The sequence below is a fragment of the Argiope bruennichi genome, chromosome 6 (genome assembly GCF_947563725.1).
Source record: "Argiope bruennichi chromosome 6, qqArgBrue1.1, whole genome shotgun sequence".
In the NCBI taxonomy this organism is placed as follows: domain Eukaryota; kingdom Metazoa; phylum Arthropoda; class Arachnida; order Araneae; family Araneidae; genus Argiope; species Argiope bruennichi.
In genome coordinates this window covers 93,877,405-93,903,781 of record NC_079156.1, presented here as the reverse complement: position 1 = coordinate 93,903,781, position 26,377 = coordinate 93,877,405, and the positions used below count along the sequence as shown (strand labels likewise).

Genomic DNA, 26,377 nt, shown 5'->3' with positions numbered 1-26,377 from the left:
CTCCGCTAATAATGAAATAAGTTTACTCATATGTAGAACATGCGGGAGCGCATACGTCATACTCTCTAATAAACTTGTTATGCCAGAGAACGCCTTACATGGCATTGGCATACATGGAAATATTTTTTGGCATGAATGTAGCATTTTTACTGAATCTATCGTGTCATCCTTAGCGAGTTATTTGGCTTTTAATCCCTGGCATGCAGTTAATAGTATCAAAAAATCGAATTTATGTTTTAGACACGTTTCTCTCAATCGATGGAAGAAAAAAAATTTGACACAAAACTGCACGCAAAATCTCATACCAATATTAATATATTTATGTCTTTGCATTTTTGAACTGTCGCGATTACATGTTTATAAAAGTACAGACCAATAGACAATCAACCCATATTTGTTTGTAGCTCAAACTTTGGCAAATGTCTACACTATAGATGTAAATCTGTGTGCCGAATTTTATGTATCTAGCTAGTCATTATCGCGTTAGCTTATATTCACACAACCAGACAGATGGATTTTCTCTGAACAGATTTTACTCAAAATTTGATAGAAATCTGCAAATTTGGTGTAGTGACCGTATGCCAAATTTCAATCATCTAGATCAAAGAGTTTTTGAGTTATCTTTGTCATAGACAGACAGACATATGGTTGTTTTCCAAAAATGTGTTTTTTGTATTCAGGGAAGCCACAGAAGAACAGACAAACGGACATTTCCCAAAAATATGTTTCTCGAACTCAGAGATATCTAAAACGTGGTGCTTCATCAAAATTTCGACCTTGAATTTTTTGAAGGTTACTATATTTTCTCTATACTACGCATACGAGAAAATAAAAACAAAAAAACAAAATCAGTCTAGATGAATCAGGTACGAAGAAAAATATCATAACTGATGTCAAAATACCTTTCTTGTATCTGTTTTTTATTTTCCTTTGCTTTTTATTAATTATTTCATCATTTCTGAATCATTATACAAGGTGAGTATATAATTATTCATTAACCCGTTGCGGTGTATTGATTTTATTAGATTACTTCTAAATAAGTTTGAAAATTCATCCAGTACTATATATATATATATATATATATATATATATATATATATATATATATATATATATATATATATATATATATATATATATATATATATATATATATATAGTACTGGATGAATTAAACCTATTCAACCAAAATGTGAGATCCAGTGGCACTGGACAGTGAACTGCAAAATATTAACGTTCTTAAGAAGAAGCAACATAAAAAATTATCTGGATAACGTTCTTTCTTTTCATTTTATAGAAAAAAAGTAGAGGATATATCCAGTACAGAGCTGGCTTACTACATCAATGCATTCCTTGTCACTTGCATAGATCCCAGGAAGTATTATGTCCTGGACTTGGTCAGCGAACTCCGCAGGCGAGTAGATGCTCAGAACTATACAAATCCTTCGGTGATGCTAGCCTTATGCAATGCTGGCGAAAGAATCACCGAGAGAGATGTCGAGAAACTCATCGGTGTGTTCTGGAAAGCCCACAGAGAATTTTGGACAGGTAAAAATCACTTTAAAGAAATTTCGGTACTTATTCTTGATGATTTTTACTTGAATCATAGAGAGAGATGTCAGAAAACCAGAAAACTTATCGGTGTATTCTGGAAAGCTCAGAGAGAATTTTGGACAGGTAAAAATCACTGGTACGACAGGAGTTTAACCCCCTGCTTGGGGCAATTTTCAAAAATCGCCAACTCGCCAACAACGATCTTGCGAAATGTTTTGCAAAATGTTCAAAAACGAGGGAGCAGATGTCCAATCATAGCGCTTAATATAGGCGAAAGATAATAGGTTTGCCAGTCTGGATGTTGCCAGCTTTGGCGCGTTATCGCAACTTGGCGAAAAAGGGGGTTAAACTCCGGTTCACCCAGATCACTTTAAAGAAATTTCAGTATCTCTTCGTGATGATGCTTGGAAAGAAGTGAACTGATCACGTGCATGCCTGTGATCATGCTACTGAAAAAAAAAGAAATGAATAACCTGAAAATGATCTTTCTTGAAATTTTCAATGAGCTTTTCTATTTCTCAGATAAGTTTATTAACCATGCAGTCAATGGCGAAGCGATGATCGGTGCAAAGGTGTTTCTTTGTATGCCCATGTGCCACAGTTTTGAAATATTGTTGAAACAAATTTTTGAGTATTTATGTCACATTTTAATTCCAAATATTATGAGGAGCTAAAATTTCCATGCAATAGATATCACTTTATTAAACCGCTATTCAGAATTAGGAGAAAAACAGTGGGAGTGATGTTCCTTTCTCATATACTCTCTAATAAAAGTGCTATTCCAGAAGAAGACTTGCATGGCATTGGCGTACAGTAGTTACGAAGTATTAACCTTCGGCGTAAATGTAGTTAAAATTACTGAAATCTATTGTGTCATCCTTGGCGAGAGTTTTGGCGATCAATCCTTGGCATATTGTTAATACTATACAAAAATCGAATTTGTGTTTTAGACGCGTTCATCACAACCAACTGAAAAAAAATGACATAAAACTACAACTTTGGTCACAAAATCCCAAACCAAATTTGATATTTTTAAATATTGCGCCTTTGAGTTATAGCGTTTACATGTTTCTGAAATTACAGACCGACAGATCATCAGTCCCTTGATGGATTTGGCTCCAAATTTGAAAGCTGTCTATCCTTTTACTTGATTTGATAGATATCTGCAAATTTGGTATAAAGACCGTATACCAAATTTCATAGCTCTAAATTGAAGTGTTTTTTTAGTTATCTTTGTCACAGACAGACGGACATTTTCTAAAATTCCGTTTTTTAAACTCAGGGAAATCTATACTACGTATAGTGGCTCAAACAATTGAGAGTACACCTTACTTTTACTTGATAAATCCGACTTTCAATATAAATAACACATTACCGAGAAGTGCAAACATGTTTTTTTAACATAATAAAAGGTTTAATTTAAAGTAAAAATAAAGGAAAATTAACGAAAAACTTCTTAATTGAAATGTTTCAGAAGCATTTTAAATAAACATACGCAGATTTTTGCCTCAAAAATTAAGAATACGCAAATGAAATTTTGTAATATCTCGCATAGAAAGAAAGTGTCAATATTTAGTTGCATGTGTTTTGGCTTTTATCTAAACCCAAATTTTTAACACTTTCCTTAGATTGCTGCGAAGTATAGCGAGGTAAATCATATGGTTTATAATACCATCTACAAGAACTAAATTTTCTACCCCGGATGAAGCCCTATAATTCCCAATCATGACGGAGTCACCACCATGTTTAACTGTAAGACATAAATTTTTTGAATCCAAAGCAGTATTAGGCTATTTCCATACGGTGCGAAGGTTGTCACTGATAAAAATGTTGCTTTCTCTCATCTCTAAATATAACTTTCTTCCAAAAGTTTTTGCTCTTCAATCGATGAGTTTTTGCCTACTTCAAGCGTTTTTTCTGAATTTGCAGGTTGATGAACGGTTTCTCTCTAACAATGCTACTTTTATATCCAGCTTGTCTAATTACATTTAGCTCAATTTCAGAACTTATACTTCTGCCTATGATTTGAGAAATTTCTACATCAAGTTGGCTGAAATATATGGTCGCAGCAATCTAAAGGAAAGTGTTGAAAATTTGGGTTTAGATGGAAATTTCATTTTCCATCAGGACAGCGACCCCAAACAGAATGCACGTAACGTCAAAATGTGGAGACTTTTTCATTGTAAACAGCAGATACACACATCACCACAGTCCACCGACATCAATGTCATTGAATATATGTGGGCCACAATCGAAACAACGGTCCAAAAACAGAAAATTTGAAACAAAACCCATTTAAAACATGTTGCAAGAAGAATGGGGTAAAATATCTTCAGATACCACCAAAAATTAGTCGAATCAGTACCACGACGTTTAGAGGCCATTATAAAATTAAATATTGACACTTTTTTTCTATGCGAGATATTACAAAAATTTCATTGCTGTATTCTCAATTTTTTGAGGCAAAAATCTGCTTATGTTTATTTAAAATGCTTCTGAAACTTTTCAATTAAGAAGTTTTTGTTGGCTATTCTTTATTTTTACTTTAAATTAAACCATTTGTTATGTGTAAAAATAAAAATATATTTGCCCTTCTCGTTAATGAGTTATTTATGTTGAAAGTCGGATTTATCAAGTAAAAGTAAGGTGTACTCTCAATTGTTTGAGCCACTGTGTATGAAAAAGTTTTAAAAAAAATCATTATATGCCTAGGATACCACTGTATACACTTAAATGATTTCAATCATACTTCATTCATATTATAAATTAATTCTTAGATGCTAATAAAATATTAAAATGATGTTCTTTCTTTGTAAATATTTGTTTTAATTTCATTAAATATGTTAGTTGATTTTCCTCATACTTGCCAAAAATATAGTATTGAAGAAGAAATATTTAAGGTTAGTAAGCTTTAGTAACAACCTGCTTATTTTTTCTTATACAAACCTGTAATGTTGCTTTCCAGCATAAATAGTTTCATCGTAAGAAAGATTTTTTTACGGTGAGTCCTGTTGGGTGCTGATCGGGTGCCGCGTCAGTGATCTCAAAGCTTTGCGCTCATTTGGCGACTTGGCGATGAATTTGGCAACTTAGGGCGACAAAATAGATATTAATGAAAACTTCGAGAATGTTAACAATTGATCAATATAATCGCCTGATTGGTTTAGAACCTTATTGGTCTGCTTCCCGGTAACTATAAAAGGCCAGCAGTCTCAAGCCGAAATGAATCGCAGTCAGTCATCAACGGAGTCGAAGTCGTAAGCAAGCATCGAGTCATCGAGAGTATAACGAAGCGACGAAGAACTAGCGTTGCTGAACTGAGCTCTGTGTCGAATCCTGGAAGAAGCATCGAGTCATGTGAGAAGTAGTCAGTCGTGTAGTAGTGTATTGGCAGCTGGATACAGCTAAAGCGAGGAGACAGTGGGGAATTGCAGCCGTTTGGAGAGAATGTAGAGTGAAACTACGAAGATTCCCTCTCCTTCTGAATTCTGTCTGGCGACTTTGTGTGCTGTGGCTGTTATTACTACCGATTACGACTTGTGGGCTACTATTTGATGTAGTGTGCAGCTGTTTGTTGCCTGTCTTCGTCACGGCTGTATATATTTGCCATCTTTGTATATTCGTCGACTCTGTGTATTTGTCTCTTCGTAATAAAAGTCGTCATCTGTCACTAAAGGATTGTTCATTTCATCAACCAACAAATCAAAAAGAACCCCGATGGAAGAATAGTAAATCAGTAACAGTATTAAATTTATCTTGGAGTGCTGAATTTGAAAGTTCCAGGTTGGTACCGGACTAAGAATCAATCATCTAAGATTTTCATCTATTACCAATAAAATTATATGAAATAATATTAATTTTTCTGATGAATCATAGAAATATGGAAATTAAAAAAGTTCTCCAAGAAAAAGAAATTTAGAAAGTTTTGCTTTGTTCCATTTTATCTTCACAAAAAATTCGATATATAAAAAGTAAATAGACTTAGCTCTGGTTGGTATTTCTATGCTTAGAGCTCGATCTGGCATAATAATCTAGATAAAATCTTTCGAGTGCAGAGTCTGAAATGATCGCTGTTTGATTATTATCAAGATTTCAAAACTTAGGCTTATTAGCATAAAATGCTCAACAATACTGTTACGATATCTTCATGATATTGTACGGCATTCAGAATACCGAGAAACAACAACATGGAAATATCGCAGAACATCGCTTGTTAACAGATATTTCTGCTTTGTTTCCAGAACGTGCATTTCCAGTCCACTGAAACTCATTCTTTTTTTTTTTTTTTTTTTTACATTTTTTTCAGATATTCAAGCTTTAGCTGTTTTAGCTTTAGCATGTGCAGCCAAACAACCTTACGGAGTATTTGATTTGGTTGAGATAAGCGAACTTACAATGGAACTCAAGAAGCACCAGTATCGAAACGGCACTGTTGAAAATCTTAAAACTACAGCTCTTGTGCTGCAAGTAAGTCCTCTAAAGCAGAGAATAAAATGTGCCAAATAGGCAAAATACTGCACAAAATATTTAGTAAGCAAAAGGGGAGAACACTGTAGCTAATATACTGTGTACTAGGGCTTTTTTATTTTAAAAAAATCATAGTATATAGGAAACAATTTGGCATAAAGAAAAAGAGATTGCTGATTAAGATTCTTCTGATATAAGTTATCATATAATTCTATTGAACTTTTGTATATTTTTTGGATGCTAATGTTTGCAATTGATAAAAATTTAAACAAATTTAGCTACTGCTATTGGCGCTGTGGTTTAGATTTAACTTTCTTCCTCGCCAGAACGAGGCTGGAGGGGGGATAAACTAAGACTAAAAAAATTTTTCAACATCCCTAGCCTTGCTATTTTAAAATAGGAATGGAATTCCCAAAAATTAAAACTACCGCCAACATTTATTTCAAATCCGCCAATTTCTGCCACTGTACTTTGAACTGCCACTTATTCCCAAGATTTACCGTAATGATTCATCATATCTGTACTTATCAACAATACATTTGATAATCCACCCATTTCCATTAAATGTAAAATGCTAGCACAGATGTGAGCATTGAAATAATGTCCCTACTAGCTGAAAATAATTATTTCTCTATTAATCAAACCTATTAGTGCGAAGAATATTTCTCAGAATAATGATTCCTTAGGATCAAACTACTGAATAAAATTCAAATTTCGGACCTTTTTTTAAGTATATTGAATGAAGGAAACAAAATAAAATATTATTATTTGTATCATTTAAATCCTTTTGAAAGTAAAACTGAAAACTGAATTTTGTGAAGAATCAGAGAAATTTTTACTGAATAAATCTTTGAAAAATTGCATAATTTATGAAAAATTTTCTTTAGTGCACATGAAATTCAATACGGAAAGTTTCTATTTTCTGTACTCACATTTTTAAAATTAACATGCTTGGATTCAGAAAAAATGAATTTATATTAATTGAAGCTTAATCACTTACACTTTAATTTAAGATTCAAATTTTAAAGGAACTTATAGAAAATCAGAACAGGATGGCATAAAGCTTTTATAATAATACGAGTTATATAACTATCAAAATTTGAAGCTTTAATATATTTTGCTGAAGAAGCTGTTAAGAGACTAAGTTACATAAAATATTTCATTGCAAATTTTAGCAAGCGTTAATCCCGGCAATCCAGCTGGTCGCCAAAAGCTGCTAGTATTATAATAAAATTTATATCACTAAAGATATAGTTTTTTTGAATTTTGAAGTGGATGCAAATATAGCTTTTGTGGAATAATGTCCTGAAGTTATTGAGGAAAAGCATTGAAATTTCTTTTGTAGGATCGTTAAGGGGTTCAGTAAAAAGTCCAAATTAGTGTAGCAGTTATTTATTTATAGGTGATGCTACACACAGACAATTTAAGATATATATATGAGCATGGGCCAAAGCATGCAACACATGCCTTCACCAGATCTGAAATGAGTCATAACGGCGCAGAAAGCATGAGAAGGCGTTGTATCTGATGTCATCATAGTCAGTATGGTTAGTATTACAAGAGCGGCTACACTTTTAATTTATCATTAACATCTGACAACACTCTTTATCAATGAACACTTATCACCCAAGAAATAACTGCTTGCGAATTTGAGTAACTCATGTTCCTATGATGTACCCTAAGGAGCGTTTTACACGGTTTTTAAATGCCCATGTCGGAATTTACATAAAATATACCAACATATAAAAATTGTCTTGTTATCTGCATATATAATTACGCCCTATTGTTGAATCGATTTATTCTCTTCAGTCAACTTTCTAATTCTTGTTGCTGATTCTTTCGTTTAGGCTCTTTTCGCATCAGAAAGAGAAGCTGATGAAGAAAATTTCGATGAGGAGAAAGCTGTGAAGCAGATTCTTCGTTCACAGAAAGAGGATGGCTCTTTTGGGAACATTGCTAACACTTACTATGTCCTGCCTGTGCTTGGGTACAGAAGCCTAGTTAACATTAGCTCATCTCACTGCAAGGCTCCTGTCATAGATGGTAATGCAATCTTGAATCTTTATAGACAGTATTGCAATCTTGAATGCTTATAGACAGCAATGCAATCTTGAATGCTTATAGACAGCAATGCAATCTTGAATGTTTATAGACAAAAATGCAATCTTGAATGTTTATAGACAAAAATGCAATCTTGAATGCTTATAGACAGCAATGCAATCTTGAATGCTTATAGACAGCAATGCAATCTTGAATGCTTATAGACAGCAATGCAATCTTGAATGCTTATAGACAGCAATGCAATCTTGAATGCTTATAGACAGCAATGCAATCTTGAATGCTTATAGACAGCAATGCAATCTTGAATGCTTATAGACAGCAATGCAATCTTGAATGATATTTAGCTACATACAAAATACCCGCAGTACTCCCTAATCTCCCAAACGGCAACAACTTATAAATCTGGTTTCTATGTATGTAAGTTACCTGTGTATTACGCAGCTAAGCTCGCCACATAGTAACTAAATTCGGAATGAAAGTTCTTCTCAATTACCTGGAGTAGTCTCCTCAATACTTTCTCGCATACTCTTTAATAGACTTGTCGCGCCAAAGAACGTCTTACGTCACACTGGCGTACATCAGTTACAAAATATTAACTTTTGGATTGAATGCAGCATTTTCACTGAATCTGTCGTGTCGTGTCATCCTTGATGATTTTTAGGCGATTAATCCCTAGCATGCCGTTAATAATAACTGAAAATCGAATTTATGCTTTAGACATGTTTTTCTTAACCGATTGAAAAAAGATTCGACTCTAAACTGCACCTGTAATCGCAAAATCCCATACTAAATTTAAAATATTTAAGTTATTACATTTTTGAATTACCGCATTTACATGTTTTTTCACAAATTTTAACTGGTGTCTACAATATAGATGAAAAATCTGTGTACTGAATCTTATCTATCTAGCTTTCTGCGTTCTATATTATTGTGTTAACTTATATTTGAGCAGCCGGACAGACGAACTTCCTCTGAACAGATTTTACTCAAAATTTAATAGAAATCTTAAAATTTGGCATAAAGACCGTATAACAAATTTCAACGATCTAGCACAAAGCATTTTTAGTTTTGTTTGTCACAGGCGGACGTTTTCTAAAAATGGGATTTTCGAACTGAGGGAGGTTTGAAACGTGGAGATTCGTTGAAATTTTCAGTTGGAATTTTTTAATGATTACTATACTTTCTCTATACTGCGTATACAAGAAAGTGAAAATGGTACAAAATATAAAAAACTTAAATTATATCATTGATTTAGTTCAAAAATAATCATCACTTAAAATCCATATTTGTTGAGTCGTAATTTTTTATTTTGAGTGATTTGTAGGTTTATCCTTATTTCAACATCAGAGTTTTTTCTACTGTGTCTGACGGAAAGCACCTTCAGCAACATGAGTAAATAAGCCTAGTAACAAGTAAATACTTCTAGGTTTGCGTTTTATGACATCACATTTTTAAAAAAGATGGGCCCTGGGGTATTTCATGAGTTATCGTCTTAAAACTAATATCTACAACTGTTTTTTCGTCAAGTGTCTTCCCTCAAGCATCGATGATTTCCTATATTAATTGTTAACCGAATTGGGGTCTACCAAATCAGGTCCTTTCAAATTGGAATTCTTGTTCAAAAACTGTAATTAAAAAAGCCGCCGTTAATCTTGTATTGATGATGGAATCACACGTCTTGATCATGAATACCAATCACATTCATGATTGGTATTTATGATTTTTTTGAGCTGCGCATAGAATCAATCCTTTAAATATCCATCGTCTATACTGCGTGCACGTCACTGAGACAAACATTGGGTAGTTATATGATCTATCATGACGTGAACAATCGACAATGTGACATCAAACTTAGCCCAAATTCAAAAAGGAAAAGGAAGACGATAAGTTATTGTATTATCCACTTGGACACAGATCGAAAGATCATGTGATTTTCAGAAAAGCTACCGCTAATCTTGTATTTATGATTGAGTCACACTACTCAATCAGTAATATTCATAATTAGTATTTGAGATTTTTTTTAACTGCTCATAGAATCAATCCTTTAAACATCCATCGTCTATACTGCGTGCACATCACTGAGACAAACAATGGGAAGTTATATGATCTATCATGACGTGAACAATCGACAATGTGACATCAAACTTAGCCCAAATTCAAAAAGGAAAAGGAAGACGATAAGTTATTGTATTATCCACTTGGACACAGATCGAAAGATCATGTGATTTTCAGAAAAGCTACCGCTAATCTTGTATTTATGATTGAGTCACACTACTCAATCAGTAATATTCATAATTAGTATTTGAGATTTTTTTTAACTGCTCATAGAATCAATCCTTTAAACATCCATCGTCTATACTGCGTGCACATCACTGAGACAAACATTGGGTAGTTATATGATCTATCATGACGTGAACAATCGACAATGTGACATCAAACTTAGCCCAAATTCAAAAAGGAAAAGGAAGACGATAAGTTATTGTATTATCCACTTGGACACAGATCGAAAGATCATGTGATTTTCAGAAAAGCTACCGCTAATCTTGTATTTATGATTGAGTCACACTACTCAATCAGTAATATTCATAATTAGTATTTGAGATTTTTTTTAACTGCTCATAGAATCAATCCTTTAAACATCCATCGTCTATACTGCGTACACATCACTGAGACAAACATTGGGTAGTTATATGATCTATCATGACGTGAACAATCGACAATGTGACATCAAACTTAGCCCAAATTCAAAAAGGAAAAGGAAGACGATAAGTTATTGTATTATCCACTTGGACACAGATCGAAAGATCATGTGATTTTCAGAAAAGCTACCGCTAATCTTGTATTTATGATTGAGTCACACTACTCAATCAGTAATATTCATAATTAGTATTTGAGATTTTTTTTAACTGCTCATAGAATCAATCCTTTAAACATCCATCGTCTATACTGCGTGCACATCACTGAGACAAACAATGGGAAGTTATATGATCTATCATGACGTGAACAATCGACAATGTGACATCAAACTTAGCCCAAATTCAAAAAGGAAAAGGAAGACGATAAGTTATTGTATTATCCACTTGGACACAGATCGAAAGATCATGTGATTTTCAGAAAAGCTACCGCTAATCTTGTATTTATGATTGAGTCACACTACTCAATCAGTAATATTCATAATTAGTATTTGAGATTTTTTTTAACTGCTCATAGAATCAATCCTTTAAACATCCATCGTCTATACTGCGTGCACATCACTGAGACAAACATTGGGTAGTTATATGATCTATCATGACGTGAACAATCGACAATGTGACATCAAACTTAGCCCAAATTCAAAAAGGAAAAGGAAGACGATAAGTTATTGTATTATCCACTTGGACACAGATCGAAAGATCATGTGATTTTCAGAAAAGCTACCGCTAATCTTGTATTTATGATTGAGTCACACTACTCAATCAGTAATATTCATAATTAGTATTTGAGATTTTTTTTTAACTGCTCATAGAATCAATCCTTTAAACATCCATCGTCTATACTGCGTGCACATCACTGAGACAAACAATGGGAAGTTATATGATCTATCACGATGACGTGAACAATCGACAATGTGACATCAAACTTAGCCCAAATTCAAAAAGGAAAAGGAAGACGATAAGTTATTGTATTATCCACTTGGACACAGATCGAAAGATCATGTGATTTTCAGAAAAGCTACCGCTAATCTTGTATTTATGATTGAGTCACACTACTCAATCAGTAATATTCATAATTAGTATTTGAGATTTTTTTTAACTGCTCATAGAATCAACCCTTTAAACATCCATCGTCTATACTGAGTGCACATCACTGAGACAAACAATGGGAAGCAAATGATCTATCACGATGACGTGAACAATAGACAATATGGCATCAAGCTTACACATAAATTCAAAAAGGAAAAGGAAGACAAGAAGTTCTTGTATTTCTACTTAGACACAGCCCAAAAATTCATATGATTTTCAAAGAGTAAAATGGCTTCTCTACTGTCCTGATTTGTTCTAATACTTATGTAGTCTTCTTAATTTGAACCTCATCTCTACAAGTAGCGCTTGATTGCATTTTTTTTTTTTTACTAATCAATGCAAAGCATATAATTTTATCTCTGCCCATTTAGAAAAGGATGCTCTCAAAGACTTGATGAATCAGATTGGCGAGAAAATGAGTGTTCATTTCTCGCTGTGGATTGGCAACAATAGGTCAGTGGAGAGGATGATCACCCTCAATGTCCCAGCCGATAGTTCCTTCTACCGCATTATGGAATTTGCCGCAGGAGTAGACAACAGATTCAGGTAAGATTTCGTTCACCTGCATTGTTGGAATTCTAACAAAAAGTATTTATTTTTTATTAAATGAAATGAGAAATTAAATTTAAAAAAATCGTTGAGAATCCTTTTTATGATTTCCTATTTTATTTTCGCAGTCTCAAGCGATCTGTACTTGATTCTTGTCATATTGAATTTAGAGAATTGGACAGGCGTTTTTAAATAGGGCCTCTTCCAATGGAACAACTGAAATCTTAATATTCATTTTAAAACTATCGGCATATTTGTACCTCGTTAAATCTGAACACATTCTTCAAATATGCTACATTTTCAAAAAATAAAGGAAATTATTTTCGTAAAAGAATTCATCCTGATACTATAACATTTTAAATTTCTATTGAAAATTCATTCATTTCAACATTTTTTGAAGTACAAAAAATTATAATTCAAGTCCGTTTAATATCGTAATGAATGAAGTAAGTTCTTCTAAGAGTCTTGACTTAAACTAATATTAAAAAAAAAAATTTCGATTGTCATAAACGTTCTTATCTTCGATATTCTTGTTATTATTGATAGTCGCTGTATGTACTACTTGAGATATAACACTGATTTTACCATTTCTTTCACAATGACGAAACTAGGATGGTTTAGCATTGATTTTTCGTCTTCCTCCAAGTCACATTTGACAACATTAAGATTTAAAAGTTTAAAGGAGCAAAAAAAAAAAAAAAAACTGACTTAGTAGCATCCTGAGCATATATAAGGAATAGAAAAGTGACGAACACACTCTTCCCCTTCAAAAAGTTTTTCTTATAGCACTTAAATTAATATTAATGAATATAAATTGCGGTTTCATTTTCAGATTCGAGTACAGCGTGAGAAATGGCAAGCCTTTCATCTATTCTATATCAGAAATACAAGATGATCCTGAAAATGGAATGTTTTGGTTCTTGTTCAAGGCATCGTCCTCGAACGAAGGCGATCTAGAACTTATAATGAAAAGTGAGGGAAAACAATCCTTTCTTCTAAATTTTCTTTTCCTGTTTATTCTATCTCTATTTAGAAAACTTAAGCCTATTTGCATTGTTGATTCATGGTTTGCTAATAAAGTAGTTTGTATTTAAAGACTTGAAAATATGTGAAAGTCATATTATGATAATTTGATGCGATATCCAGAACAAAAGAATAGAGAAAGGGGTGGTCAATGAAAAATGAAATATATATTTAATTTCAAGTTGTCATTTGTATGAAGAAGAGTCATTAATGTGCATGAAACTACTACAATTGGCTGACTAGTTGAAGATTTCTTGACTATACCTGACAAGTTCTTAGCATCAAGGAAATGCCGGTTTAAAATTATGAAGCTATCCTATTCATTACTATTATATTTTTTACCATACGTTACTTTCTATGCCCTAAATATTGTACATAAAATACTTAGCTTTAAATTTCAGAAATACCTGAAGATTAAACTAAGGAACCCGAAGAAAAGCCAGGTACTGAGTACAATTCACTTGTGGACCTTAAAATTAATTGCATGAAACAAAATAAGGATTTATTACCTTTTGTTATTTATATCATTATGCAAAAAGGTGTAGAAAAGATTTAAAGAATGCATGAAAATGCTAAATAAATAAATTATTTTTATAAAGTTAATAATCTTACGAAACTGCAATGTTGATTCCCAGCACAATTAATTCCACCGTAGGAAAGATAGTTTTACGTCAGCTCTATTGGATGCTGATTGGATGTCGGATCAATAATGCCCCGGCCTGGCGACAAACTTGGCGACCCTTTGATGATGAATTTGGCGTTTTTGACGACAAAATGGATGATACTAGAATGCTCAGGAGTAGTTTTGCTTGCTTTTTCGAGAACCTTCTGTGCCTTACTTCGGAAGCTATAAAAGGCAGCTATCGAAGGCAAAGTCAGTAGTATAGTAAGTCAGCGACGAATTAGTTGGATCAATCCTGCAGAGTGCAAGCGCTGAATAGAGCTCAAGTGATTGGTGTATTGAGCCGTACATCGAGTTTTGCAGACAAATGTTGAAGCAGTATCGAGTCCTGGGTTGAGCAGCCAATCAGTTGGTTGTGAAGCGGCAGTTGCATACAACTAAAGCTAGGAGACAGTGGAGACAGCAGGCTTTTGGGGTGATCTTAATTAATAACTAGGTGGATTCTCTTTTCCTGCTGAGTTCTGTCTGGCCGCTTTGTGTGCTGTTGTGGTTGTTTACTACCAAATACTACTTGTGAGCTGATATTTGTTCTTAGTGTGCTTCTGCGTATTGCTTTTATATATCTCAGCCGTGTTTTGTTGTCTGTGTATTCGTGTCTCTATGTTAATAAACGGTATTATTTATTATTGAGGACTGCTGACTATGTCATTATACGCCCACTATAGCGAATCCGTTCGAGTTTAGCGGAATGTGATTTTCGTAACAATATATTAATAATCACACATAATCATCAATAAATCAAATAACAATAATTGCTTTATAAACATATGAAATACAATTTGATTTGCGAATTTCTAGTATAAAGTTTCAATTCATTTTTCTTAATATTATAAGTTTTGCCACAAAAGTAAATGAATTATTGATATATTTTTATTTTTATGGTATAGTCATTGATAATATATAATCATAATTTAGTTTATTGGATGATTTGGATCCGATAGATAAAATGTACGAAATGGTTAATTATTCTTAGCAATACTAGAATTCTCTAACTTGAAGAAGATTTTTCTACAAATCCAAAAATATTAGGTGAAGTAATATGATTTTCAGAACAGTAACAAATTTAGATACAATTCAAAAATAAAATTTAAATAATTTCATATTTGTATTATTGTAATCCTAAAAGGCAAAATTAGCCGACAAATTTTGATTTTATTAGATAAATGAATTCAATCAATCGCTTTACTAAGTCTCATTTCAGATTTTACGAGACTTGAGAAGAAAATCTTCAATATATTTGGGGAAATTATCCGAATTTTATATATAAAATCCATACAAAATCGCACTTTTGTAATGAAATTTGAAGAAGTAAACCAGTATCATGTAATCAGGGCTAACTATCTGATAGGAAAGTTGATTATTTTAAGTCAGAAAATATGCACAATTAGTTCGATAATTCAAATTTATATAATTGGATTAAAACAAAAACCAGCAGATGTGATCACCTCAAAACTTTTTAGCATACTCTCTAATAAAGGAGTTACCACAGAGAAAGCCTTGAATGGCATTGACGCACAACAGTTACGAAATATTAGCCTTTAACGTGAATACAGTACTTTTGCTGAATCTGTCACCCTTGGCGAGATTTTTGGCGAGCATTCCCTGGCATGCTGTTGATAGTATCCGAAAATCGAATTTGTATTTTAGACGCGTTTATACCAACTGATTAAAAGAAAAATTTGACCCAGAACTACAACTGTAGTCAAAAATTCCCATACCAAATTTTATATATTTAAGTCATTGCATCTTGAGTCATCACGTTTACATGCTTCTAAAATTACAGACCGATAGTCAATCCCTTGTTGAATTTTGCTTAAAATTTGATAGACCTCTATACTATAGATGTTAATTCTGTGCATCGAATTTTATCTATTTAGCTCTCTTCGTTTTTTAATTATCGTGTTAAATTATATTTGAACAGCCGTACAGACATACTTCCTCTGAGCGGATTTTGCTTAAAATGCTTTACTGGGTGAGGTCTAAAACATGAAGATTCGTCAAAATCTCAAGTTCGAATATTTTGATGGTTACTATACTTTCTCTATACTACGTATAGGAGAAAGTGAAAATGGTAAACGAGGTCAGTTTTCCTTTTGCAGAATTAGGCAACGACTCATGATCTCGTTCACTTGCACCGTTCGCATTCTTCCTCTTGTGTCGCCAAGACTGAATTATTTAATAGACAAAGTAAATGCCCAGCAGTCCCTACAACTTTTGGTAGATGGCATTGCGGTGCCTCGAAATTTATTTCGTTCAATTTCCAGGGAAATTTAATTTTGTGCTTCCATTTTATCCAGAAGAAATATTTATTCGAATTTATTCAAATTATAATCATTGTTTAAATGTTATAACAATAATCTTAATTATTCTCTAGCAAATCAGTGTGATCCAGTTTATGTCTGATGACTTTCTTGATGACTGTCTTTCAAGTCAATACCAGGGCAAACTTTGTATTAGAATATTTATATTGAGTTGAAAAAGTTATGCAATTTTTTCTCATTTAATTTAAATCTATTATAAATTAAAATTTCTGTAAATGAAAATAGAAAAGAATCGCCTTGAGAAAAATCTGCTATTAAATGTTTTATAATCTCTGACTATCATTATATTTCTTTAAAAACTGTTTATATATATATTAAATTGAAATCAGTATCGATATTTAGGAATTAGGAAGGGGACCTCGAAACCTGCGATAGGTCCTTGCAAGACTCAAACCATCTATTGGGTCTGGTCTAAATGATACTGCTGTGTTCTTGATTCATTGTAGTTGACTGTCAAAATTACTATTATAATTCTCAGTACAAATTGAAGTAACTTTCTATTATTAGTTTGGTTGAAATGTTTTGTCAAAGATCGTGCATCTTCTAACGCATTTCTTTTCCTGTAGGTCCTGCAGACGTTGTACCAAGTAATAATCAACACTTGATATTTTGGTACAAGTGTGGCTCGTGGAATCAGTGAAACATTCGGTAGAATAGTGGTGCCTCAACTGGCATTTATGTAATGATTGTTTCTTTGAATGATAATAAAATGTAATCTCTAGTTTCTCATTATTTTGAACAACTCTATTTCACAAAAACAGAAAAATGCTCAGTTGAAAAACAATAATAGAACAAACAGATGTGGAATATTTAATAAAAAAAGTCTTGGATAATACAGTAATTGTATTTAAAACACACAACGTTGGATTTTTTTTTCTATATTTTACTAGCTGCCTTCAGCGACCAGCTGTCCGCCAACGATTTTATAATAATCATAAACCAAATTTTATGATTTACATCCTATCGCAATAAAAAACACTATTTTAAATTAAACTTGAAAAATAAACATGGATCATTCTGATTGGTAATCGATGTTAGCAAATTAGCGAAACTGATGCAAATTAGTAAACGCTGAGGTTTACAATTACAAAGCGCTCTGCCAAAGTTTTAATTTGAAATCTTCGAAATTTTAGGATTTGAGGTAGGCGTCCTTTGATAGCATATTCATGGATCAAGAGCTTTCGTATAAAATTAAAATTTTCGGAATTGGTATAATGACTTTGGCTGAAAAACTCTGCCGTAGATTTTCCCCATATAGAATGTACAATGAAGTGACGGTTTTGAAATTTCTCATGAAAATGGAAAAGTAGGGAGGCGACCATTGTTGGCACATCTAATATTCAGAAACGATTAATGAATTTTAAAAAATTTGTGTGGATATATAGCCGCCAGTGACCAAATTTGGCGAAATTGATTTGGGCTAAAGTATGATTCTGTGGTTTTCAGAATCATATAAGATATGGTCAAAAGATAAGATGTTGTAAAGTCACATAAAAAATGATGCAACAGAAAAGGATAGTGTTAAAGCAAACTAATCAAAATTGCCTTCTTTTCAGCAATATTATTTACCTAATTTATAAATTCACCGGGGAGGACCTCAAAAATGTAGATGAGAAACTTTCATCATGAAGATTGGTTCTCACCTCCCAGGTAAGTACAGAAATAGTGTGGAAGACACTTACCGATGACGAGACGTGCCTCCTATGGGAGAAGTTGTACTTGGCCGGTGATAACCCTTAAGAATCAACTATAGATCCCACCAAAGCTGTGCGGGTGTTTAGGTAATTCATTATTTTTCCAAATCCCTTTATAATGGGGTGGAGTATACAATTATGGTTATCTAATTTACAATTCCATATTCATAGAAAATTTATGTGGTCCATTAGGTTGTTATTATATAAAAGAAAATCCCTTACTTTATCAATGCATCTAAGAGGGTTTTTTTTTTAAATTATCTTCCAATTTTGCTCACTTTTTGTTTAACATAAAAATAAATGTATCAAAGTTTTACTTTGGAATCCATACACGCATCTTTATCTTTTATTCATACTTCAAATTATAAATTTCACAATACTACTAATAAGTCATTTATTCTCGTTTCAATGCAGCAGCCACAATGACCATAATAAGAGAATTTTCTTGTAGCCACATTGGCCATACAAAAAAATCATTAAAATCAAATCCAAGGAAGGAAAATAAATGTTCTCTGTGATAATAAAAGGCCATAAAAGCCGAATTAAGGCACTACACCAATAAAAAATATTTGTTGTCAGAACTAATAAGTAAGTAAATAAATAAATAAAAATTCATTCACTTTGAAATATACAGAAACATGAAAATTAATTTCCCCTTCAAAAATTTATTAAGGTACAAAAAAATTTAAGGTATTGAAATTACACCTTGAAGAATAAATTCAGAATGCGTACTGCTAAAGGGAATCGGAAGTGTGCGTTTGTGCATCGATGCTTTACAGGACCTATTAGATTTTGAGTTTCTCAATTCGCCCCAGACACACTTTAGAAAGATAAAATGAACCTTCCAAAGTGACTTTTAAACTGTTTTGGTAGGGATTTTAATTAATTTAGAATTTAATAAAGTTTGATGTTTATCCGCTTTAACTTCCGAAAACATCGTGCATATTTAAATTTTGCAACATTCTAAAACTTTAAAAATAACCAAATTAATTACCGTATAATATTTGTTTGCATTTACAAACATTTTAAAAGTATTTTGTACATGATTTTCAACAATATATTTCATTGTTGCAGTGAAATTCAATTTAATTCTCATGTTTCATTATTATTATTATCACATGAATTTATTTAATCTTTGAAAGCAAAGGAAGAAAGATGCTGATAACTATTTGAACAGATTAGTTTTAAAAAAATCAGACAATGAAATTGCATTATTGCAAAATACGGCATAAATTGATAGATAATCGATACACTTAAATTTTTAATGGCTTTAAAGTGCAAGTCGACATCATTAGTCAAGAACCTCCTTTATAGAGAGAAGCGTGACATCAAGTTATGTGTGAATACATTAAATTAAACGCGACCGATATTCCTGATGTTGATAAAAGTGGCTAATCTAGGATAAGTTCTACACCGGTTATGTAATGTCTCCGAAAATTGGTTATCATGATTAAGACATTAAATTACTCCAGTGCGACATAAAGTGAATTTTGAAGTGGATACTGCTTGATAAGCCTCTTATGATAGCTGTTAGCAGTCTGGCAACTAAATTGATTTATTTGTTTGGAATGCAAATGTTTTTAGGAGGTAGGGCCAGGAAAGAAAGAATTTTAACGGTGCTCATAACATCCATGATCGATTATATATTAATAATGACATAATTTTTAATTTATATTTTATTACTGTTTACACGTATCATTTCATTATATACATTTAGATTTTAAGAATTATGCATTTAGGTATTAAATTTGAAATTCTACTTTTTGACATGCGATTATTATCTCATTTCTGTTTAATATTGCCCATTATTCGTGCGAGTGAGCTACAATTTAAAATTAATTTTTTAAGCTTATAAATTTATATACTTAAATCCTTTCTATTTCAAAAAATAAGATTTTTTAATTTTTCAATGGTTTTTAATATTTAAGTATGTAAAGAAATAAGAAATGATTTTTCATCAATATAGTATATGTATTCAATTCAAAGTATGTCATTCAATTAACGTTTTATTTCTATAAATTTATATAAGATTAGCTCTTTAAAATAATCTGACGGATTCGAAGCTTGTAAGAACATTTCTAGCTAAGAATTAATCATTGAATTTACATTTTAGAAATATAAAGTTTTTCGTAATATTAAAATCTCTCAATCCTAATTCAATTTTAATTTACTTTGTTAATTATCGAATAATGTAACCTCAAAATTTTTCTTATTTACAGTAAACACAATTTTTAATTGTATTCATTATTTAAAATTAATTTTTGAAATGTTTAGCTTGCTTTAGGTATTTATTCAAGTGATTTGAAATATATCAAGATTAATGAAATTTGCTACTGAAAAGACATGCTGCATAGTCATTAAAGTATCTGTGTGTGCGTGTGTATATATAAATAAATCTCTTAGCGTAAGGTTTTTTAGTTACTGCTGAATTTTAAAAAAATGAGTATATAAGAAGAAGTGTTTCAACGGTGAAAAAGATATAATTTTACTGTTGTAAAATTCTTTTAAAAATATTGACTAATAAAAAAAATTTGTATATTTAATATAACTATATATAATTTATTGTTAGAGATCTAAAAGATTAATATTCAAATTGTGGAAAAATTAATTTTTATGTTGGAAAATTACTGTATGGCTGAAAATGTCAGTTTTATTTATTTTTTGTTATTTTTAGGTCTTCTATATTTCTAAGAAAAGGCTATTGATTATCCATACATTGTGAAGTACTTCAACATTCTATGCATTTTCTTGATAACACTCTTAGTCATCTGCATTAAAAGTAAGTATTTAACAATATTTTTTTTAAATAATGTGTGCGAAAAAAAGAATACTGTTTTCAATTTAAATAAAAAATATAATTTTCAGGAAGTTTATGTATTTCTGGCCCAGATTTAGTTGTTTCTAACGTAAGAGAAAGTAAAGTACATGTTGTTTGGACTCCACTTAAGATACCTGGAAAAGTAATTGAAAAATATCAAGTAAGTATCAGATTTTTGAAAATAAAATGAAATATTTGAACTATATATAATAAATAAAGGTTTGTAAAAGAGTTTAAAACTAAATAATATATAGCAATTGTAGTAGATTCTTGCTTTCTTTTATTAAAAAATTTATAATATCAGTAAATTATCCTTTAATTGAATTATGTTCATTATCTATGAACATAAAAATAAAAAGTTTAGATTTAATATTACATGTTATTGTTACCTAATGAATTTTCCAAAGTGATAAATTGCCCAATTTGATATTAGATATTGGGCAATTTAGAGTTAACAATTGGTCAAATCAAAAACTTGGTGTTAGTATTCATACCATCTTAAGTTTAATCATAGTTTTTTACCCTATAGAAATCTGAACTGCTGAATAGATTGAAATTTTTCTCATGAATGCCGTGATGCAAAATGAAGATTTCATTACAGTAAATTAAATAGTTAATCTTTTATTGATTTAAAGCTTGGTTTTTAATATAAGAGAAATTTAATTTGATTTTCAGTATTGCCATTTCTATTGAATGAGGATAGTATTTAAAATTGTATGTATTTTAAATGTAGATATGTATTTTTATTTATTTATTAATTAGTTGTCCATATATTGCTGCTTCATAAATTTTATTTTTTGTTATAATTTAAAAGTTACTAATAACTGTTTATTTAATTTAGTGAAAATACTCTTTTTAAAATTATTTATTAGTCAAATTTCTTCAAAAACCATGAACTTTTAAAACTGCTTGATAATTTTTTTTTTTTTTTTTTTTTTTTTTTTTGTATTTTTACCATAAATAATACTTTAAGCTAATTATGTATGTTCTATGTCTTCTTCTAAATGGTTAAAATCCATAAAACTTAGCACACCTATTATTTATATTGAAAAAAGAATGCTGCCAATTTTTCAAAATGCAAAAGTTAATTAAATAAATATTCAATCAATTAGAAATTAATGGAAATTTTATCATTTTTACGCAATAATTTTATACATTATCCTAATAGATATATTTTTATTCCATCTTAATACAAATTTTTACCTTTTCAATGATACAAATTTCTGTTCTGTACAATTTTTCCATCAATTTTGATTTATTTTCCAAAATTTAATAAAATAAAAACTATATAGAAATTCCATTAATAGGCAACAATGATGCTTTTAACTGGTCTACCTTTATTTATTCATATTTTTATTTCATTTTTTAAAAATCTTCTGTGGTTTCTTTTTTATTAGTTAAAAAAAAACTTTTCAAAGTCTATTTATTGTAAATAAAATTACAGAAAATACACAAATTTTGTATATTGAAATATTTAATAAAAAATAAACTGTTGCAATAAAAATCAATTATTGACAAAGCATTCGTTCACACAAATGTTGAGATTCCTGTGAATCCTGATATTAAATAGATTCTTCTTTTTTTATATATATATATATATTTGATGCAAAATTGAAATTTTGCTTAAGAAAGATTTATGTATAAGTAAGGTTTTAATGAAATTGTTATGGTAATTAATGAAATCAGGTTTCTTATTCATAAAAACTAGACAATTTCATCCTGAGTGGAGCTATTTTACAACTGAATTATAAATAAGAGAACCTTTGCAATTAAAATAAATTTTATGCACTGCATGTGAATTAGAAATAAATTTACAAACAATAAGAAAGTTTTGTATAATATGAAAGTCTTTTAAAACACACATAATAATAAAAATGCACATAATTTCAACATAAAAACTTTTTATATTAAATTAATAAGCATATTTTCAAAACAGAATATATATTTTTATCCAAGATATTTCAGATATATCAATTAGTTTTAAATAAAAGAACTTATTGCTGATTTCCTTAACTTTGTCAAATAAGATTACTGCTATATGGAATTTTATATGAAATTTTTTACTGAAAGATCAAAAATACCATTTTATGAATAGTTTTTTAATAAGAATGTGATTTTTCCTTAATTTTTTTGTCATAAAGTTTTTCTTTGATATTATTTCATTAGGTCTCTGCCTATCCTCTACAATCATTTGGAACAGATATTTTGAAACAGAACGAATGGACCTTTTCTAATAGTTCAAGCCGTACTGATCTTGTTGGCTTGCATCCAGGCACCAAGTACAACATCAGTGTTTGGGCTGTCACAAGTGATGGTCGAACTGATCCAACTACTAAAATAGTTTGGACTGAAGTTGGAGGTAATGCTTTATAATCTGATAACATTATATAAAATCATCATTTGGTTATTTATTAACTGGATAATAATTTTCTGACATTAAGTTTAATAAGTTAATAGTTTATATAACTGTTTATTGTTTCTGCATTCTTCTTAATTATTTTTCTTGTCTTAGTTGCTTATCTTTTCATTTTTATTATGTTTTTTATTATTATTATTATTATTATTGCTAATTGTTCATACTTCAAAAATGCAAAAGATTAACTCACTTGTAGGTTGAACCTTTCACCAATTAGCTATAATAATTATGAATAAAAAATAGAAGTAGGCTTCAAATATGTAATAAACTAGATAATACGTTCATATTTATCCCCATTTCTAAGAAAACTAATTTTTAAATGTTAAAATTTTTTTTAACCATCAATTTTGTTTGAGCAATCTAATATATTAACTTTTAAATTTTCCTCTTATTTCGTAAATTTTTTTTTCCTACAAATATTTTTTCTTGCATGTAATCTTGCAAGAGTTTTGCATAAAAATCAAATACATTTTGTACATTTATATTAAAAGTGTTAAAGCAATTTCTGCTGAACAGAAGATTTCTTTCTATGTATAGGTACATGCATTCATGTGTTGTAAAATTGAGTTAAGCATGTGCTGTACTTTGGAGACACCAAAAATTTTGAGCCCGCCTCTTTTGGATTATTATCTATAGTTTAACTTCAAATAGACTAGGCTAGCTTTTTTTGCTTGCATGTGTGTGCGTTCTTGTTAGCTCTAAAGAATTGACTCATATTTATCTAAATATTTTCTTATAGCCTCAAGATGAAAATTCTCCAGATTTAAAATCATAAATTGTTTATCAAAAATTTTAAATTATTTATGGTAAATAATCATTTTTTATAGCTCAAAGTTATAAAAGAAAAATCTTTACCCATTTGGTGTAGGAGTTTGTCAGAAACTTGAATTATGTGTTATCATTTCTGATAAATTACTCTAACCCCTCCCCACTCTCTCTCTCTCTCTCTCTCTCTCTTTTTTTTGTGGGAGAGAGGGGATGTTAAAATGAGCTGACTTTTAATGGTTCTGTAATAAAATTGTAATTATAAAATATATTTTTTAAAATGATTAGCTGAGTCTCATTATAAGTGATTAATATTATTGCATATATGAATTATGATTTTTCTTTCATCAAACAGTATGCTGGAATTCCAAATATTTTGTAATATGTACTTGCATGCATAATACAATTAAAATAAATTAATTAGTGATAAAATAATATTTAGCTACTAATGAGATTTTCCATAAATCTGTTTCTTATTGTTCTCTTTTAATTTATTTTGGGGGTCAATTTATTGTTGCCATTAAAAAAAGAACATAAAGCTAAACATGAATAGTAAAGTATAAAAAAAAGTTTCATGATATAGTTTTTGTGGAATTTTTTGCTGTTTCTTAAATTTAAGGTTTTATTTTGTTCTTCTACATACTTTATTAGCTTAAAAAGAACTGCAGTATGTTTGAATGAGCAATGTTTGCCAATCCCTGACTTAGTGGGTTCCATGAGGTGAAGGATTGGACTTTGAATACGCTGCACGTGGACAACTTTAAGAGAACTGTGATGTAGTGCAAGCGGGTGAATTTTTTCGATCCCAGCGTAAGATGGTCTCGAGTGGCAAGAAGCTGAAACTGAGCCCGACCCACGAAAAGAAAAATTCTGATCAAAGACTCAGCTTCAAATTGGATAACATGCTAATAGTGAAGCAGCTATTTTCTTTTGGTTTGTGGACTGTGCCTCGTGGGGAGGGCCACGTTTTCCAAACTTCCAACGCCCTGATGCTGATTTTTCATCTTCCGGCAAAAAGTTTACAGTGTCATCCAAAACCCAGCACGGTGCAAAGAAGTTTTGTGGAACAAGATCAGTTCTTGTATGACAGGTATGTCATGCATCCAAATATCCAAATTCAATATATGTCGTGCCACCCGAGACCAGATATCTGATTTTGACTGTTCATAAAACTTTATTTTCTGTGGATATGATGGCGTGGGAGGATATCCGAGGCCTTCAAGACTTTCGTACACCTTGCAGGCATATAATTTGCCCCCTCCCACGCCAAAGCACGAGATGCGCCAGACATCATCAGACCTGAGGAAAGGTGATCAAGAAAAAGGATGAGAAGGAATTCACCCGAACCTGTATTCATTCAGCCGAGGGACCCTGAGCCTGAAACTGTTGTGCAATAGCCCACACGAGACCCTATACCTGAGACTGAGCCCACACAAGCATTGCAGGAAGATGTTTTGATTTTTGAAGACGATTGGATAAATATTATGCAGCAAGATGTTTGCCAAGAAACCATTAATGATTTCTTGGCAAACTTTGAGCGAGAACTTTGTTCGATGGGTCCGGCTCATCAGATGCATGTTGAAAGACCACCTGATGTGTACCAACCACCAAATGTGTCTGTTGTGCTACCTCCACCCCCAGATAATTACTGGAGGTCCAATGTCATTTAGAGACACTTCTGCAAATTTGTTCGATGAATCACCACCAATGGACTTGACATTGGAGGCAAGAGTGGCCCTTCCCAGGCAAACTCATGTCTTTAAACCTGGGAAGGGTCCGCTGGACTTGTCATGTAAACTAATTTGAGTAATGTGTAAATATTCATAATGTTCAATCATAATGTTTGTAAACTAATTTCTGTACTGTGTAATAATATATATTGTCAATAAATAATGTTTTCATATGAATAATGCTCTCTTTCATTTCTCCTGCAAATTTTTTTCCCCCAATCATAAATTTGCAGTTTCTTTCTTGTAAGGAATCCTGTCTCTTGCAAAGTTTACAAGTTTTACCCAATATAAAGAATTCTCGTAAAATAAAAGAATTTAATATTTTACTCCACAATTATGTCCTTATAAGCAATTTATTTCATGACGAGTAAATATTTGGGGCAGAACGCGGAACATTTCACTTGCAAGTATGGAAATTTAACACAAACCCTCAATTTATTATTTTACTTGACAATTATGTCCTTGTTGCGACATAAAACGCAAATATTTTATTTCAAAGTAGCTAACGATTATTT

General features: G+C 31.2%; 1 protein-coding gene and 1 long non-coding RNA gene across 2 annotated transcripts in view; both read left to right on the top strand.

The window, feature by feature from the left end:
* LOC129972606 (uncharacterized protein CG3556-like) overlaps positions 1-17,168 on the top strand; it is a 37,122-nt gene extending 19,954 nt beyond the window's left edge. The window contains exons 5-10 of the mRNA XM_056086803.1: positions 1,298-1,548; positions 5,861-6,021; positions 7,869-8,064; positions 12,236-12,410; positions 13,246-13,385; positions 17,006-17,168. Coding sequence (XP_055942778.1) covers positions 1,298-1,548; positions 5,861-6,021; positions 7,869-8,064; positions 12,236-12,410; positions 13,246-13,385; positions 17,006-17,079 — 997 coding nt within the window. The 3' untranslated portion in view covers positions 17,080-17,168. The remainder of the gene's footprint in view (positions 1-1,297; positions 1,549-5,860; positions 6,022-7,868; positions 8,065-12,235; positions 12,411-13,245; positions 13,386-17,005) is intronic.
* Positions 17,169-18,955: 1,787 nt separating this feature from the next.
* On the top strand, positions 18,956-26,036 carry LOC129972604 (uncharacterized). The gene is made up of 5 exons (XR_008784876.1): positions 18,956-19,872; positions 20,808-20,912; positions 20,999-21,111; positions 23,118-23,310; positions 24,784-26,036. It is a non-coding gene; the product is annotated as an uncharacterized LOC129972604 (long non-coding RNA).
* The last annotated feature ends 341 nt before the right edge of the window (positions 26,037-26,377 follow it).